This window comes from Eumetopias jubatus, unplaced genomic scaffold, assembly GCF_037043125.1.
Source record: "Eumetopias jubatus isolate StellerSeaLion01/CBP00866 unplaced genomic scaffold, mEumJub1_p1.0 scaffold_7, whole genome shotgun sequence".
Classification (NCBI taxonomy): domain Eukaryota; kingdom Metazoa; phylum Chordata; class Mammalia; order Carnivora; family Otariidae; genus Eumetopias; species Eumetopias jubatus.
The window spans coordinates 52,747,236-52,767,930 of NW_028274813.1; the positions used below are offsets into that span (position 1 = coordinate 52,747,236).

General features: G+C 35.6%; 1 protein-coding gene across 3 annotated transcripts in view; it reads left to right on the top strand.

The window, feature by feature from the left end:
• The window catches only part of KLHL28 (kelch like family member 28), a 42,178-nt gene extending 22,150 nt beyond the window's left edge, over positions 1 to 20,028 (top strand). For all 3 annotated transcript variants that reach the window (XM_028098689.2, XM_088024629.1, XM_028098696.2), the window contains exons 2-5: positions 1,946 to 2,844; positions 11,685 to 12,128; positions 14,097 to 14,305; positions 15,553 to 20,028. In XM_028098689.2, the coding sequence (XP_027954490.1) occupies positions 1,946 to 2,844; positions 11,685 to 12,128; positions 14,097 to 14,305; positions 15,553 to 15,716 (1,716 nt within the window). In that variant the 3' untranslated portion in view covers positions 15,717 to 20,028. The remainder of the gene's footprint in view (positions 1 to 1,945; positions 2,845 to 11,684; positions 12,129 to 14,096; positions 14,306 to 15,552) is intronic.
• The last annotated feature ends 667 nt before the right edge of the window (positions 20,029 to 20,695 follow it).

The window sequence follows — 20,695 nt, forward strand, 5'->3', positions numbered from 1 at the left end:
ATAGTTGCTGTCTTCTTGACAGTTGTCTGTTCTGGAGTAAAGAACCTACTGGAAGACCCAGAATTTTTTTTTTTTTTTTTTTCAGAAATTTCTTGAGACTTGTTCATACCATGATTGAGAATTATTCTGTTAGTTGTGTGTGGAATTATTTGGAGAGATCAGAAGTGGAGGTTGGTGATATCAGCTGCTAGGTGGCCATGATTAACATAATTTGTTAATAGATTTAAAATTCATTTGAAACAGGTGTGAAATGATGAAGTTCTCGATGAAGATAAAAGTTTCAATATATGGATATTTCCACTTAAAAATGCACAGGAGTAAAGTACTACACTCTCTCAGTCCTACCAGTATTGATATTACTTAATAGTGTTTGGAATGTTTTGATTTATTTGATAATAATTTAAAAATTGGAATCAAATCTTTTTTATTACCCCAATAACTTATGTTTGAGGTAGGAAGGAAACAATATTTCTCAGCAGCTGCTAAGATCCATTCTGAAGTATCGATGTATTAATTTCTTCTGGTTGCTGTAACAAATCGCAACAGAAATTTATTCTTTCACAGTCTGAAATTAGTTATCACTGGGCTGAAATTAAGGTGTTGGCTATGCTCCTTCTGGAGGTTCAGGGAAGAATCTGTTCCTTGTGTCTTCCAGCCTCTGGTGGCTGCCATATTAACTTGGTTTGTGGGTACATCATTCTAATCTCTGCCTCTGTGGTCACATTACCTTCTTTTCTTTTTTCCATGTCAAATCTCCTACTGTCTTCTTATAAGGTACATGTGGTTGCATTTAGGGCCCACCTGGATAATCCAGCAGATAATGTCTCCATCTCAAAATCCTTAATTATAACTGTAGTGTCTTTTTTGCCATACAGTAACACTGAAAGGTTCCAGAGGTTAGAATGTGGATGTCTTTTTTGGGGAGCCATTATTCAGCCTACCACTGTTCCTGTTGCTTCTTTTTCTTCTTTTTCCTCTCATTCCTTTTCTTTTCTCCTATTTTTTATTCTTTTTCATCTTCCAGAAGTACAAAGTGGCAGAAAGATTGGTTGAATATGATCTAAAGTTATGTTGAAGAGTTGAGTACATAAGGTCTAGATGAGTAAGTGAGCCTAATTGCCTTCATTATAGAGCATCAGATTGTGTTCACATTAATTTTTTGTTATTGAATTAGTTGATAGTAATACTTTTGTTATATTCAGCACCCTTGGGGCACCTGGGTGGCTCAGTCGTTAAGTGTCTGCCTTCAGCTCAGGTCATGAACACGGGGTACTGGGATTGAGCCTTGCATCAGGCTCCCTGCTCCACAGGAAGCCTGCTTCTCCCTCTCCCACTCCCCCTGCTTGTTTTCCCTCTCTCACTGTGTCTCTCTCTGTCAAATAAATAAATAAAATCTTTAAAAAAATAAATTCGGCACCTTTTATTAAAGTAATTACTAAGTCTTTGGGTTAAGTGTGTGAGTTAACATGAAATTACTTTCCAAGTAAAGCATCTTTTGATTAGATTGGCAGGCATTGATATTATTATTGAGAAAAGAGCCAAAAAATTATTAACATTGTTTCAAAACTCATTTTCCTTTGGGCAGTTTTTTTCCCCACATTTGCATTTTGTTTCAGTGGTAACTCAGGCTGGAATTTAATGAAGGGAAACAAGAGTTGGCAGAGTTCCAATCCAAAAGTCCATTGTCAAGAGACCTTTGTGGTTCGGGGCGTATCACATAACCTTTGGGCCTTTGTTTCCTAGTATCTATAATAGGAATTGAATTATGTGATTGTTAATTATATGATTGCTAAAAGCTTCGGTCTGGTATTTAGTATAAAGTATTTAAAAACCAACAAACAGGCCAATAAACAACAAATTTCATTTATTTTGTAGTATTTGAAAAGGGAATCATACAGGCAAGATTATTTTGAAATAACTGTTCATGCTTTTTGTTTTTCTGCAGATGGACCACACGTCCCCAACCTACATGCTTGCTAACTTAACCCACTTACATTCAGAACAACTTCTGCAGGGCTTGAATCTTCTTCGTCAACATCACGAACTCTGTGACATCATTCTTCGAGTTGGTGATGTTAAAATCCATGCTCACAAAGTGGTACTTGCTAGCATCAGCCCATATTTCAAAGCTATGTTCACTGGAAACCTTTCTGAAAAAGAGAACAGTGAGGTTGAGTTTCAGTGCATTGATGAAGCTGCTCTCCAGGCCATCGTGGAGTATGCCTATACAGGAACTGTTTTTATTTCACAGGACACAGTTGAATCTCTCCTTCCAGCAGCAAACCTACTCCAGATAAAACTTGTCCTGAAGGAATGTTGTGCATTTCTTGAAAGCCAGCTTGATCCTGGTAATTGTATTGGAATTTCTCGTTTTGCAGAGACATATGGTTGTCATGACCTTTATTTGGCAGCTACTAAATACATATGCCAGAATTTTGAAGCTGTTTGCCAGACTGAAGAGTTTTTTGAGCTTACACATGCTGATTTGGATGAAATTGTTTCCAATGACTGTTTGAATGTAGCTACCGAAGAGACTGTTTTTTATGCCCTTGAGTCTTGGATCAAGTATGATGTACAAGAACGTCAGAAATACTTAGCACAGCTACTTAATAGTGTGAGATTACCATTGCTGAGTGTTAAGTTTCTCACTAGACTATATGAAGCAAATCATCTTATTCGTGATGATCGCACTTGTAAACATCTTTTGAATGAAGCCCTAAAATACCACTTTATGCCTGAACATAGACTCTCTCATCAGACTGTCCTGATGACACGACCTCGCTGTGCTCCCAAAGTACTTTGTGCCGTAGGAGGAAAATCTGGACTATTTGCCTGTTTGGATAGGTAAATAGAAGACTTTCTTAAAAGATAGATGCTAAAAGATTTTATACTTCTTAAGTGTGCTAATTTCCTCTATTTTTTAAATAGTTTTATTTTACTATTTACTTTATTTGCTTTTTTTTTTTGGTTTGTTTCTTTTATTCTTCCTAAAACACTTATCTGGTTGTTTTAATCACATTGTCATCCATTCCTTTCAACATTCTCAGTTATTAACAACCTCCCCCCAGCTTCCCCATGCCCAAACTTTATGAATTTTGGTTACTTTTCTACCATTTTATGTCTTTTTTTTCTTTTAATTTATGAAACTGTTTACATTATTATTTGACCAGGTCAGTAGGGACTTACTGCTAACTATAACAGAAGATGCTAAAGAGGAGAGCTAGGAATCTTTGATGAGGTCAGCCTGGGGATAAGAGTGGGTTTGAATGAATACCATCAAGTAGAAGAATCACCAAAGAAATAAGAAAAAGTAGGATGCTGAATACAAATCATGGACATACATACTGATTTTCTTCAGTATATATATTTTTTAATGACAGCAGTAAAAAGTGCTTTCTTTTCTAATAATCTACAGTAGGAGTTGTCAGACTTTTTCTGTATAGAGCCAGATAGTAAATATTTTAGACTTTGTGGCCATATGATCTCTTATGACTACTCAGCTCTGCTACTGTAGTGTGAGAGCAGTGATAGACAATATGTAAACAAATGAGATGACTGTGTTCCAACAAAACTTTATTTACAAAAGTCTCTGGTGGGCTGGATTTGGCCCTTAGCCATAGTTTGCCAGTCCCTGATTTGGATCATTACACAAGTAACTTTTATACATTGAAAATACAGGGGTGCCTGGGTGGCTCAGTCATTAAGCGTCTGCCTTCGGCTCAGGTCATGATCCTGGGGTCCTGGGATTGAGCCCCGCATCAGTTTCTCTCCTCGGCGGGAAGCCTGCTTCTCCCTCTCCCACTCCCCCTGCTTGTGTTCCCTCTCTCGCTGTGTCTCTCTCTGTCAAATAAATTAAATAAATCTTAAAAAAAATTAAAAAGAAAATGTAGTTGGATGTTACCTTTGCTTTACCCTTAAATGGGAATGCTTCATGAAAACTTTCATGTTTGATAAGTTTATTTAATACTGTGATTTCTTTCTGGCCATTTTCAAAAATTTAGTAGATTGCTTTTTCCCCCCTCCAATGGTAGGAAACTGTTGATGTTTTAGCAGTGTCAACTGATATATCTGTATCTTTTAGAAAGTCTCAATTGCATTTTAATTGTCTAAATTAAACTAATTGCGGGGCACCTGGGTGGCTCAGTTAAGCGTCTGCCTTCCTTTCGGCTCAGATCATGATCCCAGGGTCCTGGGATCGAGTCCCGTATCGGGCTCCCTTCTTGGCAGGAAGCCTGCTTCTCCTTCTCCCACTCCCCCTGCTTGTGTTCCCGCTCTCGCTGTGTCTCTCTCTGTCAAATAAATAAAATCTTAAAAAAAAAATAAACTAATTGCATAGTCTAAACCTAGTATCATTGAAATTGGTCTGTAGGTAGAATATTAGTTATGGTGACTACAAAAATTATTTCCTCTTATTTTTAAAGGCACTAATTATTGGCATAAAGTAAACTATACTAGTAAAATGTCATGACAAAAAATTCCAAATGTGTATTTACATGGTAAAAATTCTTGACCAGTTGCCTCTTGGTCTCTCAAGTATTAAAAATAACATACATAAATTATTAAAAAGCTATAAGAACTGTTCATATGTTTAGAGCCAGTAATCTTTCATCTTACATCTGTTATGAGAAAATAAAAATTTTTTTTTATTTATTTATCCACGCTGGGCGTGGAGCCCAACGCAGGGCTTGAACTTAAGACCCTGATATCAAGATCTGAGCTGGGATCAAGAGTCAGATGCTTAACCAATTGAACCACCCAGGCACCCCAGAAAAAAAAACAAATTTCAATGTCATTTGCACAAAGCCATTTATTGCAGTATTATTTATAACTATGGAAAAATGTGAATCAATCTAAAAAAATTAATTTAATTCTACAAAAAATATTTAACATCTGTGCATCAGACACACTATGCTGGATAATGGATCTTTAACAAGTTTATAATTTAGTTAAGGAGACAGATATTTAAGTAGATAATTATAATATGTAGTGTTAATGTAGTGATAAAGATAATACCATGGAAGTATTAAGGAAAGACATTTATCCCATTTGGGGGATTTAAGGAAGATATTGTGGAGAAGTTAACATCCAAGCTGAGTGTTGAAGTTGCTAAGCAAGACCCAAGCAAAAGGTCACAGGAAGTACACAAAGACACAGTGGAATGATAGAGTATAGAATGTGCAGAAGATTAAAAACTGTTTGATATTCCAGAGTATAAAATTGAAAGATCAAGGGCCCCTGGCTGGCTCAGTTGGTGGAGCATGCGACTCTTGATCTCAGGGTCGTAAGTTCGAGCCCCACGTTGGGTGTAGAGATTACTTAAAATAAAATCTTAGGGGAAAAAAATGCAAATTAAAAATAAAGTTCAAAGATCTAGACAGTAAGGGGTAGGCAGTTGTCAGTATGGACCAAGTCAAAGAAGGTATCCTGTGCCATGATGAAGAGGATTTTTCTTATGTGGGTCAAGAAACAATTTTAAGGAGGGTAGTGAAATGATCAGATTCATATATTAGATCATCCTTGGCTGCCTTATGGAGAAAGATTGAGGGGCCAGAATTAGTATCCGAGTCATTAGGAAAGAGACTATTATTATAAAAATACAGGCAAGGGATTATGAGGTCCAAAGTGGAAGTAGCAAAGATAGAGAAGGGGGCATTAATTTAAGAAATGTTTAAAGAGAAAATTGACAGGATTTAGTGAATGGATATGGGGGGATGGTGAGAGGGAAGAATCAAAGATGAGTTAGATTTCTTGGTTAGATATTGGGTGAATCTTAGATACCACAAGAGAGAATATAGGAAGAGGAGCCATTTTAGAGGGGAAGGTAATGTGTTCAGTTTTGGAATAATGAGTTTGAAGTGCCTATTAAATATCCAAGTGAAGGATGTCCCACTAGCCAGAAATGATTGCAAAGCTCAACGAAGAGATCAAAGCTGGATATTTGGAAGGTTTTGGCATGTAATATCATTTGGAGGTATAAATTAAAACCATGAAGTCTTCTGGACTTCTTGACTGGTTTAAATGTCCCTTCTTTCTACCCACTGAGAACATATAGAAAGGGAAAAAAGATTGGTTCATAAATGAACCTCTGGAGAACATTGATATTCTAGATGAAGTCCACAAGAACAATATTTTTTATTATGTTAATCACCATACATTACATCATTAGTTTCTGATGTGTTCCATGATTCATTGTTTGTGTATAACACCCAGTGTTCCATGCAATACGTGCCCTCTTTATTACCCATCACCAGGCTAACCCATCCCCCCCACCCCCCTCCCCTCTAGAACCTTCAGTTTGTGTCTCAGAGTCCATCGTCTCTCATGGTTCGTTACATCATTAGTTTTTGATGTAGTGTTCCATGATTCATGTTTGCATATAACACCCAGTGCTCCATGCGGAACGTGCCCTCTTTAATAAGGCCACAAGAACAATCTTAGAGGTAGGAGAATCAAGAGAGAATAATATCATGAAAGCCAAGGAATTTAAATGTGTCAAGAGGGAAGAAGTGTGATTAACAGTGTAAAATGCTTAAGGAATGTTCCAGACAGATAAAGATAGAAAAGTGGCTCTTGAAGTTGGCTATGTGGAGATCATTAATGACTTTTGGTGGAGTGATTTCAGCAGAATTGTAGGAAGGCTGTGGATATATTATAGCAGATTCAGATGTGTATAAAAAAATAAGGAAATAAACTGTGAAGACTTTTAAGAATCTTGGCTGAGATGAGGAGAGAGGTAAGGCAAAATGATAGGTCAGAGGAAGTTTTTGTTTATTTTGTTCTTGAAGAGAGAGAGACATGAGTATGTTTATTATCAGATGCCAGTAAAGAGGGATAAGGTAAAGATACAGGATAGAGGAATGGTCATTGATAAAGCAAGATTTTAGAGGAAATTGGAAGGGGTTGGTATCAAAAACAAAGGTAGAAGGTTTTTGTTTTTATTTTTAAAGATTTTATTTATTTGTCAGAGCACAAGCAGGGGGAGCAGCAAGCAGAGGGAGAAGTAGGCTCCCCATTGAGCAAGGAGCCCAATGCAGGACTCGATCCCAGGACCCTGGGATCATGACCTGAGCTGAAGGCAGATGCTTAACCGACTGAGCCACCCAGGTGCCTCAAAGGTAGAAGGTTTTAAATATGAGGAAGAGGGACTCTCTGTCCCATAACCAGAATATGAGGATAGGTTTGCTGGAGTGAGGAGAGGTGGGTGAAGGAGTTTAAGATAGGTACTATCCAATAGCCTCAGTTTTTCTCTTTTAACTAGAAAAGGAAGGAGGTATGCAAAAGAGGGGAGTGGGGATTGGGTAGGTGGCTTAAGGAATCTCAGGAAGCTCTGAGTATTGTTTCTACTTACACATAGGGAGTCGTAAGGATGGCAGTACATTAGAAGTGATTTTGAGTAATTGTGCAAATAGGTTAAATGGACTTTGAGGCACACCACTCATGACACCACTCACCTCAGTGCTCTAAGTTACAAGTCAGATTCCAAGAAAGAAGCTCTCATTACAACTAATTATTCATTTGCCCTCAAAAACCATAAGGACTAAAACCTTTATATCTTGTATCTCGGTTTACCTAAATCACTTCTGAAAATCCATCATCATAGCTGAACTCATATTATCATTGAGAGGTTTTTTTTCTCACACCAATCAATTCTCCAGTTCTCCAACACTAAATGCATGTCCAATAATTCTGACACTATCCAGAGTTAGCTCAGACTCCACTGCTTAAGTGCTTAGTCCCAGAAGACTGTCCCCACTTAAGATGCTAGCCACAAATGGGGTGCCCATGCTACCCACATTTCTGCCTGGATGACTGAAAGTTCAGGAGTTCCCACAATACCCCCCACCCCAAGTTTGCCAGAATGACCCATAGAACTCAGGAAAGTGCTTTACTTACCAGTTTATTACAAAGAATACAACTGAGGAACAACCAAATGGAAGAGACACATCGAGCAGGGTATGGGGAGGAGGGGGACAGAGCTTCCATGCCCTCTCTGGGCATGCCACCCACCCCTAGCATCTCAGTGGTCACCAGGCTAGAAGCTCTCCAAACCCCACTGTTTAGGGAGTTTTATGTAGATTTCATTATGAGGGTAAGATTGATTAAATCATTGGCCATTGCTGATTGAGCTCAACTTCCAGACTGTTAATCACATGGTTGGTACCTCTGGCTTCTCCCCCTCATGCTGAAGCTATCTAGGTGTCCTCTTGTAGTCACCTCAGTAGCATAAACTCAGGTGTGATTGAAAAGGGCTCATTATAAATAACAAAAGACATTCCTATCACTCAGAAAATTACAAGAAGTTTAGGAGCTCTGTCTTAGGAACCTCTGATATAACCCAAATATGTTGTTTTTTATTACACCATTATTGTATGGTCCTGTATATCATCTAATTTAACTTAATCACGCAGCCCGTTTCTTATTTTATTTTTTTAAAGATTTTATTTATTTGAGAGAGAGAATGGGAGAGAGAGAGTGCGCACACGAGAGGGGGGAGGGTCAGAGGGAAAAGCAGACTCCCTGCTGAGCAGGGAGCCTGATGCAGGACTTGATCCCAGGACTCCAGGATCATGACCTGAGCTGAAGGCAGTCGCCTGACCAACTAAGCCACCCAGGCGCGCCAGCCCTTTTCTTTTTGATTCCTCAAATCTGTCTGTCATATCCTGTAGAATTCATATTCAATCATAAGAAAAATCCCCTTTATTTTCAACTTCTTGTTCTAATGAAATATGACTGATGCTTAAGGATACTGTTTTTGCCAAAGCCCTCTCAAACCTGTTTTGTTTTGTTTTGTTTCCCCATACCTCATGTATCACAGGTCCTAAAGGTTGGGTAAGTGTTCTCTTTGTTCCTCATATCCACTTCCCAAATTTTTCATCTCCCCTCTCTCCAAAATCTCAACTCATTCCAAGCATTTGCCATCAGACTATATCATTTGATACACCTTCTTGGTGCCAACATCTGCTATCTCTTTAGTAAATTCATTTATTGAAGATTTTTATAGCTGGCTTACTTTCTCATCATTCTATATAAACAGTCATTCTTGCTGATTTCAACATCCCCATAGTATGATCCACAGTTATACAACAACTTTGCCTCTGTCCTTGATCTCACTTCTAACAGTCTTTTCTGCCTTTACCTTAGGCACTGTTCTCATGATTATACTTCAACTTCATCATTACCAGTGACTTCAAACTTTCAAAATCTTGGTTTCATGCATTCCGTTCTCTGACTACCACCTCCTTTCTTACTAGCTTATTTATTTTAGTACTGTACTGCAGTCATTCTTTGTTCCCTTCAAGACTTTTAATCCTTTGGCCCTATAATCAGAAAACTTACTGCTGCTCACTGATGACTACACGTCCTCAGCTTAGATTCCAGGAACATTGCTGTTGTCATTCCTTTGAATACTCTCATGGCTCCCTTGCCCTTCTTCCATCATACTCTTCTAGAGTTAGACTCAATTCTCCACTTACGCGATGGCTGCACCTAAGGAGCAATATGTGGCTAGAGAAACACACATACCTATCTTAAGTGGTCTCACTTAAGACACTTAGCAGTGTCAGCAACCCCTTTACTTTCCCTAAGTGATTTATTCTTCCACTTCCTTGGAGGACTGTTTTGTACCTCTTCTCTCCATAAAAACATCCAAACCCCCCCCAACCCTCACCCTTCCAACTCTCACCTGATGACTTTTTCTCTTACTCTACTAAGAAGATAGAAGCTATCAGAAGAATACTAACTCATCTGATCTCCAAGTCCACTAAGTTATTTCTATCTAAGACCAGTCCCTCCATTTCTCTACTTACTAGTTTCCATTCCCTCTTCTGTGCACAAGGGCTCTGCTCTTGCATTTATCCCATACCTCTCTTACATCTTCTTCCTCCACTGTACTACATCATTGCCATCAGCATGCAAACATGTTCTGGTTTAAGTGCCCAGATTAAACCACTCGTCCCTGGATGCCATGGTCTTTTCTCTGCTTATCCTTATATCTGTCTCATCTGTTTTACTCTTTTTAGAAAAGTCCTTGGAAAAGTTGATATCCACTGTTTTTCCTTCATCTCCCTTTCTCTCTTGAACCACTCCAGTCAAGATTTGTCCCCATCACGTCACTGAAACTGCTCTCATTAAGGTCAAATAATTCCCTGGTGTATCGTTTTCATTGGAACAAATTCACATTTTTAAAACAAGCAATATAACAAAACTATATAGGCACTCAATAACTGTTGAATGAATGAATGTTCTTTAATCATACGGGATAGAGAATATATATTTTTATGCTATTGCACAGAGTTTGGAGACATTGAAATGAAATATGTATACTTGCAAGAGACCATATGTAATTTGCATGCGAAGTATAAAGAAAAAAATCTAAGGACCAGCTTAAGAAATAGACTATTAACAATACCTTTAAATTCCCTTGTGTCCCTCCTTGATGCATCTCCTTTCCTCCCCTAGAAGTAACCACTATTTTGAATTTTCTGCATATTATTTCTTTGCTTTTCATTGTAATTTTGCCACATATTTATGTGCCTCAATATAGCATTAGGTTTTACACATTTTTATGTAAGTAGAGTAATGCTACATATATTCTTCAGGGATGTGTTTTCTTACTGAACAATAAGTTTATGAAATTCATCTGTGAGATTGCATGAAGCAATAGTTCACTTAGTTTCATTGGTGTATGGTATTACAGTATATGGGTATAACACAATATTTTCTTTTTACAATGAACATATTAATAAGAATTAAAGTGTTACACACATACAGAAGAATGCACAAATCCCAAGTGTACAGGTCAGTGAATTATCACAAAGTGCATGTTACAAACCAGTTCAAGAAAGTATGTGACCAACACCCGGAAACCACTCTGGGGTTCCCTCCCTACCCTCCCCAAAGGTAACCACTATCCTCATTTCTAATCTAGAGATTAGAAATGTTTTTGAACTTGGTATAAGTGATACTATACAGTATGTATTCTTTTGATTTGAGCTTCTTTCCCTTGGCATTATATGTATAAGATTCACTTCTGTTAAAAGAAAAAAAAGATTAATTCTTGTTACATGGTAGCTGTGATTTATTTTCATTGCTGTATTCTCTGATATGCCACAATTTATTTTTCTGTTTTATGGTTGATGAACATTTGAACTGTTTCCAGTTTTTGACTGTTACAAATAATGCTGCTGTGAACATCAAACATACACATGTGTGCATTTCTTTTGGGTACATATGTAGGAGTAGAATTGCTCAGTCTAGGGTGGGTATACCACATGGTACTTACCATTCTCCTTTTGATGGGTGATTGTGCTGTGCTGCTGTGAACATTTCTGTATATATGTCCTGGTGGAAAACTGACTATAACAGGCATTCAGTAGTACAGATACACATGAATGAAATTGCTGAGTCAGAACATTTGTGTACCTTCAGTTTTACTAGATAATGCAAAATTGTTTTCCAGCATAGTTTGTACCAGTTTACGCTCTCACCTACAGAGTATGCATTTCTTGCTCACATTCTTGCCAACAGTTATTTCTGACTTTAAATTTTTGCCAGTCTGGAAAGTGTGTCATGGTTTGTTGTGGTTTTAATTGGCATATCCCTGATTACTAAAGAAATTAAACATTTTTATTTGTTTTGGGGCCATTTTGATTTTTAAAATTTAATTTTTTCTGCTTATTCTTTAGTGTGGAGATGTACTTTCCTCAGAATGACTCTTGGATTGGTTTGGCACCCCTAAACATTCCTCGCTATGAATTTGGAATATGTGTTTTAGACCAAAAAGTGTATGTTATAGGTGGTATTGAAACGAACGTGCGTCCTGGCATCACTATCAGAAAACATGAAAATTCAGTAGAATGCTGGAATCCTGATACAAATACCTGGACTTCTCTTGAGAGAATGAACGAGAGCCGCAGTACCCTTGGAGTAGTAGTACTTGCAGGAGAACTTTATGCCTTAGGTGGTTATGATGGACAATCTTATTTACAATCTGTAGAGAAGTACATTCCTAAAATAAGAAAATGGCAACCTGTGGCACCAATGACTACAACAAGAAGCTGTTTTGCTGCAGCCGTGTTGGATGGAATGATATATGCCATTGGTGGGTATGGTCCTGCCCACATGAACAGGTATTTAACTTAATGAAGTTGTATATACTTGTGGATTTTTAAAGTCTCATTAACAATGATTCATACACAACTTGTGTGTGTGAATGAACTTCCCTTTTTAATTTTGAAAGTAATATTGTTAGGCATTTGGGAAATTTAATCTGCTCTATGAGTATAAGTGTAATTGTTTTACATGAGGATTTAATACAAACCTAAAAATGAAATCCCTCTTACAAAATTTTAAATTCATTCATTTAATATAATTGGACTAGATTTTAAAATTCAGAGATCTGAATATAAAATGAAGTTAGACAACTTTAGATTTTGGGTGGTGAATGTATATAAATATGGGTGTGTGTGTGTGTGTATAAATGATCTGTTACCACATTGCTTAGCAGAATAAAAAGTGAAAAATGTAATTCCTATATGCTTATATATTATGCATCATAAACATAAAGCCTTATTTAAATATTCCTTTTTGGATTCTTATTCTATAATCATGCATGTATCATTGTGTACCTGAGTTCTGCTGGAGTCTGAATTTGAGATTTCTGTATTTTGTAGTATTCTCTGAATAAAGGAGAAAAATATATGAGAAAAATAAAAGCATAAAGTGACTTGCTTATATGGAAAATTAATCATAATTCTGAATTGTTGTTGAAAATTGCTGTGCCAAAGATTTTCTCTGATAGTAACTAGAGTGGTGTGTGTTTTGTTGGATTGTGAGCATTTAATGCAAGAGTATATTGTGGTTTGTTAACTGAGAAAGCAAGAGCACAACAGCATTTAATCTATAAATTTTTATTTCTCTGTAAGCTAAAATATTCCTCCTTCTTATTGCTCCCTCAGTTGAAGGAAGAGTATTTGGGGCATAGATATGCATTTTTATTCTTTGAAAATGTGCTGGCAGAAATTTATAAGATAAATGGTTGAGTATTTCTTTTGGGAGCTAATGCTCTTGAAGTTTAAGTTCTTGCTATAGTTTATCAACTCTTCTTGTCCAGTAATTGAGCTCTAATGGCTTTTATCCCAATGTCCTGTCAGAAATACTTATGGTTTAGTCTATGTTCTAGTCTAGTCTACAGTCTAGTCTCTGTTCTGAACTCCAGAATTATGCTACTGACTCTCAAATGCTTCAGGCTTTTTTGAGAAGTTAGGTTAGGACCAGAACAAGCTCAACAAGCCTGCCTTTGTGCTCACTTGTGTCAAAATAAGAGATTTAAAGTCCTTCCGGGATTTTCTAGGAAAGCTTTTTAAATTCTGATTTGCTTTGGATATCCATAATGCAGCTTGGAAATGCCAAATGTTCTCTGGAATGCAGACTTGATTTAAAACCCTGAATTCTCCTAAATCACTTTGAGATTATTATGATTGGCCAGTTTATGTTATGTAATCTGCAGTGTTTGCTTTGCAGTAAACCACCACGACTTCTATAAGGCAAAAAATTCCTCTCCTTTCCTTTTTTTCATCTTCCCTTTTCCTTAACTGTGTAGAAGATCCTTAGTGTCCTTAGAAAACATGTATATTTAATTTGTGATTTTCAAAGCGCTTTCAGAACATGCATACTCATTTGGCTTTACTCTTACATAAGTCCTTTGAGGTTAGGTTATCCCTATTTTTTCAGGTGGAGGAAAGGGCTTATCCAGGATTACACATACCCATTAGGGATAGGGTTCATTCAACTCTAAGTATACAGCATTAATACTTGAACCCAGGTTTCCTGAGTCCAGAAGCATTATGCCCTTAATATACCCTGCTGCTTGTATGACATAAGGGAATAGCCTATGGGTATTCTTGCTCCCAGTTCACAAGGTAAGCTTTTATCCTTGCAATTTTATCAGCAAAATGTAAACATCTGGGACAGACTACTCTTGTTTTTTATCTGTCTGTTGGAACTTCTAAAACTATGGTAGGTTTTAATTTTGCTTTGGTAGGAAGAGTGGTACAAGGAATATGCAAATTAATTCTTTCTTTTGTGAATATTTGCAGTGTGGAACGTTATGATCCAAGTAAGGACTCCTGGGAGATGGTTGCATCTATGGCAGATAAAAGGATTCACTTTGGTGTGGGTGTCATGCTAGGCTTTATTTTTGTGGTGGGTGGACATAATGGTGTCTCACATTTGTCAAGCATTGAAAGATATGACCCTCATCAAAATCAGTGGACTGTGTGTAGACCAATGAAAGAACCCAGAACAGGTAATAATAACTAACTAATATCTAAACATAGAGGATGATATTTCTTATACTGATATTCTTGGAATAGTAGTTCCTTGGAATATAATAGTATTACTTGTCCAGTAAAAAAAAAAACAAAACTTTATTGTGCTAAACTTGAGAGACTACTGATTTGACAAAACTGCATAGATTTATATACTGTGATTTTTTTTTTAAAGATTTTATTTATTCATTTGAGACAGAGAGAGCATGAGCAGGGGAAGAGGCAGAGGGAGAGGGAGAAGCAGGCTCCCTGTTGAGCCAGGAGCCCTATGTGGGCCTCCATCTCAGGACCCTGGGATCATGACCTGAGCCGAAGGCAGACTCTTAACCCTTTGAGCCACCCAGGCGCCCTATATTGTGTTTTAATATGCCAATGTGCATATTATCATTTCTTAAAGTTGGGAAAACACATTTTTAGAAATGGTGGGAATAGAATGTATCTTACAGAAGCTCTTCTGTCCATATAACAAATGTCATCTTTTTATATGTTAAACACACACACACAGAATCTTTGGATTGTTCTGTTTTTTTTATTGTACATCAGCAGTCTGTATGTTAACTTTCAAATGTTCTCACGTACACAGGGTGTTCGGAAATCTAGGAAAGGCTGGATTTCAGGGTTCCCAGAGAAAAACAAAAACATCTTTGAAGAATAGAAGAAATTACCTTTGAACCCAAACTCAAATCACATTATTTTAAGGGGAAGGTTTTAAGTTGCTGAAGAAAATGCTTTAGGGATATTTCTTGCGTAAGAGGGAAAGTCATAAAATAACAAGAATGAAAAAACAGATAGTTTTGTTCCCTTTAGAACTGTGTATAACTGTATATACAGTAGAATTTTTAAAGCATAGGTTGTGTAGTTCAAGATATGTTTCAAATATTTCAGCATATTTAAAAACCTGATAAAGATGAATGATTTGTTGAAAAATATGTAAATATAAACGAAAGCATATGGAAAGATGTATACTACATTCTTTGTATTTTTCTGTGGTGGAATAGAGGGAGAGTAGGATTGGGGAAGAGAGGTGAAGGAAGACTTCAACTCTTGCTTTCATGTTAAGGGATTTTTTTTCCCCAGTAAGTACATATGGCAATGGTGCTTGTATAATTAACAATAGATTATTGAAATGTATTTTAAGAAAACATTAAAATACAAATTTATTTTTAGTGAGAAGTCAACTTCATGGTTAACATATTTGTTCCCTATTTTTACCCACTTTTCCTAGGGGTTGGTGCTGCAGTAATTGATAACTACCTTTATGTAGTTGGTGGTCACTCAGGGTCTTCCTATCTGAATACCGTGCAGAAATATGACCCTATATCAGATACGTGGCTGGATTCAGCTGGCATGATATACTGTCGCTGCAACTTCGGGTTAACAGCACTTTGACAAGTGTGGACTGGTGGAAGTCGTGTGGTAACGAACCTTGGGCCACATGAACAGATGCCCCACTTTCTGAAATCCAAAAGCTTAACATTACTTTCTTTGTAACTTGAAGTGGCATGACAACTCAAAGTTCTGTTGGGTACTTTGACAAGTAGCTTTGGTTGCTCTTGATTACACAGTGAATCAATAATCAAAAAAAAAAAAATCTTGCCAATTTAATTGTGCACTTTTTTTTTTCTCCTAATACTGGGATAGTTTTATGTTCATAAGTGTACATGTGGAGAAAATATTGCTGCTTTAAAAAAAAAATTTCAGCTCTCCTTCTTCCTTAATATATGCACCATGATTTACTGGGATGAGAGATGCTTAGATGTTGGGAGTGTATTGAATGACTAGACAGAGTGCTGATACTGTCTGTTGGGTATAAATTCATGTGCTTCATATTTTAAACAAATAAAGGGCTGCTTTTTTGAGGGGGGTACTTTAAGGGTTGTAAATTATATACCATAGTGAGTTACCTGGATATTCTTCCTACTAAATGGCTTTAGGGCTGGGGATGTAATAAGTTTGCAAAACATGCTTTTACTATCATGATTTTGGGGTCTTATTTTAAGAAGTCAGATATTTACTGTTTATGCCTTTTTTATAGGGCAGGTTAATGCTGGATGAATTTAGTTACCCACCTGTGCTATGCTAAGCATGGATAGAAAGTTAATAAGCATATCACTTTCAGTTTTATTTTCTCATAGTATGGCAGGCTTCCCAGTGTTGATGTAAATATTTGACAAATGTTTGGTACCAACCTTAGGACATACTGATTTTTTTCACATATCCTTATATTAATTTTAGTTTTTTAAGATCTTTGGTTGCTTTTTACAGTGTTCAGATATAAAAATGGTGCTAACTGTAGGATCTATAAAAAGGCTATAATAATGTTCTTTTGGATGTTCAGTATGAGATATGCATGATATGTTTTAATAGTATTTTTTCATTTTTACTGGCGTGGTTCATTTGTGCTTATTAAAAATGTTAGCGATTATGCTAATGTTAACATCCAAAAATCATCTAAATGGCCCATGTTATGCTTTTCATGGTTCCCGAGTAGTGATTTAAAAAAAGATGCATTTTTTATCTTCTTGTGCTAGATATATGTCCTTTATAAAAACAAATATATGCATTAAATATAAAGCACTAGGCAGTTATGCATTACTTTGTACACTTTTTAGGTAATTGAATATTTTAAAGTTACTGAGGAAAACTGGAACTCGATGTTTACTTGAGTAATGGTTCTAAATTTGGTTCTACTTTGACTAAAGAGACAAGCAAGACTGTTTGCTATAGCCAGTGACAGCTTATTTAAAATAAGTGGTCAGCTCATTTTGTTTTAGCATGTTTAGAAAATATCTGTTAGTCTTGAACATATTACTTTGCATTTTATTAGGATGTCGGTACTTGTATTTTTGGTACTATAGTTGTTTTCTTTTCTTTTCCTTGATTTTTTTTAACCTATTATCTCTTTATAGTCTCTGCAAAACCAGTGTACATTTGTTTCCTGAGAAAAAATTCATACTGCATTCTTAAGTGCCATAATATTCCAAACTATTGTTAAGAAGCCATTTGTAATTAATAAAACATAGGTTTGTTCATTAGCATCTATGTTATAAACTATTTATAGCCTGGCAGTTTGCAGTTTTTCTTGTTCTTCCATAAACTGCCAGTATAGATTTAAATATATAGTACAAAACTCTGTAGTCATCTTTAATCATGTAAGTAGTATGCTTTATGAATATTTGCACAGATTATAAACCTTGCAAGTGATTTTTAGTCTCTTCCAATTAAAAACTCAACAGGAGCTACTAATAAAATTGACAGGCTGAGTATTTTCTATGTTGCTTGTTTGAATAACAATGATATATAGCAATAACTTTTTAATTGATTTGAATAAACCTATTGAATAGAAACAAGGTGCACTATTGTGATTGGCCTAGACTTTATTTAAAGAAAAGCAATTTAAAATAGATTTCATTACATGCTTAAGTCCTCAACTCAGTATTTTTTGTTTATATCAAATTGTTAAATGCATTCTATTAATAAACTATTTTTAATCTTCTATCCCCCAAAGATAAAGGAATTTGAAAAACTATAAAAATCTATTTTAATTATAAACAGACCTATACTATACATTTTAACAATGTTTTACTCATGTATCATCATCCCCACTATCAAATTGTTATAAAACATATAATCACTTGGTAAGTTAGACCAAAGGCATGTATTGATCATTGTTTTGGAAAAATCTAAACTTTATCCTGCTAAAGACTAAATGTGAAGCATCTTGGGCAATAGTAGGAACCATATACCAGAGAATAAATTACAAAAACTTGTAAAAAGAAGAGAAGAAACACCAAACTGTAAAAATAATAATTTTGGGTTTACTAAACCTACGGTACTATTCCTAACAACCAGAGGTATTGTAACCTGACAACTGATAACTCTACAGTAGACCTTCTCATACAGATTTGTGAGAAGTTTCATCATGAATATTTTGCTGACAAATTGTGTATTTAAAGTCACATGTTTCTTATGTTAAAAAGCATCAAAATGTTTGATTATAAATTCCCACAGTTAAAGATACTAGAATAATTTTATATACTCAGGCAAGGGGGAGAAAGCTATTTAAGATTGTCCAGAAATATTTTGGAAAAAGGGTGACAGTGGAAATAGAAATTAATTTTATCACTTGGAAGATACTTGCCTTCCATAATTATGAAGACTTAATCTGGTAGGAATGTTTGGCTATTTAATGTTTGTTAAATACAGTAATAGAACTTAAGTGATTTTTAATGTAGCCCAAAGGATATTTATGTAAGTTCCATAGGTTATTGCTAATATTGTTTCAAATATGAATGAATATTAAACTATAGGAAGTGGTATCTAATGATAGGAAAATGGCATTAGGTTTTGAAAAATTATTTTAATAGCTTGACAAATTATGGAGGGTCTACTATGTGTACGTGATATCGTGCCAGATTCTGTCAGGGCTAGAAATATTACAAATAATAAGATACAAGTCTTTTCAAAGAGTAAAGTATGGTGAGGGAGACCTGTACCCAAAATAACTCTTATGGTAAAGTGCGAATTTAATTCCTTATAACCAATATCATCAGAAGTGATTAGAAACCTAATTTATGTGTAGACATTTGTGTCTTTTAGTGTCCAGTTAGGTTTTACAGACATGAAAAAGAGTTGTAGAAAACTTAATATTTGTAGAACTCCAAACTTCCTGGAATTGGATAATATATTTTCTATTAGAAAAAATAAAAGTATAGAAATTCTAAGAAATTAATTACTATATTATCAAGGCTCTGGCTAACATTGAAGGAAATATATGTACATATAATGCTGTGTTTATTTTCAGTTTTGGTGTTGGATTTCTGGTATTGTCACCTAAGTGCTCATTTTCAGGAAAATCAGATTCTACAATAAATATACTGCTTAAAAGTTCAATAAACTTGTGATAACCTCTATAACCTCTGTAGTCTGAAAGCTAAGAAATTGTAAGATGTCACATGTCAAGTTAACATCCAGTTCTACTTCTTAACCTTTCTTTTTTCCTTTGTAAAACAGCACTTTAATTAGACATGATTTAATTAGATAGATTTATTCTGTGGCTGGGTACATATTGGGTTTTCACTTACAGTATATTGATTCAGTGTTGATACCCATTTAAAAGAGTGCAAAATACAGTAAGTTTAAATACTATAGGTTTACAAGCTTTCTTACTGGTGTGAATATGGAGTCAATAAAAATCCAGTTTACATCTCTGTAGAGAGAAAAATTGTTATCCATATGTCTTTTATATTATGCATATTTAACTAGAGATAATTTATTGTTAATTTTGTCAAGTTATCATGTGTAAGTCCCGTTTATTTTAAAATACTAAGCAAAAAGTTCCAAGTTTGCCTTAAAATACAAGTGAAATTAAAGAACTGGATGATAATGCCTCTATTTTTGCCTTATGAATTGTGCTGTATCATAAACCAGAGATGGTTTTGATTTTAACAGGATTCTGAAATTTTGTAGATGTAGAGTACTAATATTTGTACTCTCTTGCAAAGAATGTGATCTAGTGGATTATGTTAATGTTTAAGTGTTTTGTAAATGTATTTTACCTCTGAATATGTATCTTTTTAGCATCAGGGTTTTATTTTTTGTTTACATGGTAAAGTGGCATTTAACTTGTTGAAGGTTGTATTCTTTTGTATTTTATTTTAAAAGTTCCTTGTGTGTACTATTGTGGTGATGCTCTGTAATGACTATGGTTAAATTTCATTTAATGTGAAATGTTTAAAATAAATTTGAGAAACATGACTTTGTATGTGTCAGTTGTTGTGAACTGACCCAAACTAACTTTGTCATTTTCAACTCTTAGATGCTTTTTGGTAGATAAGTAGTGGTCACAAATGTTGAGTGGGGTGTGGGATAGCCAGTCTTTTACATCCTCATTACCAGGTTATAATGAAACATGTGTTAGGCTAAATTCTGCCACATGTTCAGACACTTATTAAAGAAACATTCTTCAGCAAAGCCAGCGCAAAAGAGTTCAGTTGGTAAGTTCAGTGCAGTCCCATTCTTTAACTTGCCTTGTAAGAGGGGTTTACTTGAGGCAGACAAGGCAGCGTTCGAGTATTCTGTTACGTTTATGCCCAGTATCAGATGCCCAGTATCAGATAACCAGCAGTCCTAAAGTAAAGAGTGTAAACAGGGATTAAGCCCCAGGTGCAGTCTTTAAAGATGTTGTAAACTATAGGCCTGCATGGATTCAGATAACCTGTCCATGCAAGGATTGGAAATATATTTAGACAATCTGTATATCTTGAAACTCTTAATTTCACCAGTAAGAGCAACTTTTTGATTCATGTTAGTCTGTGAGCCACTATTGCCCAATAATGTCCCTGACATTTAATATACTAAAGAGCAAA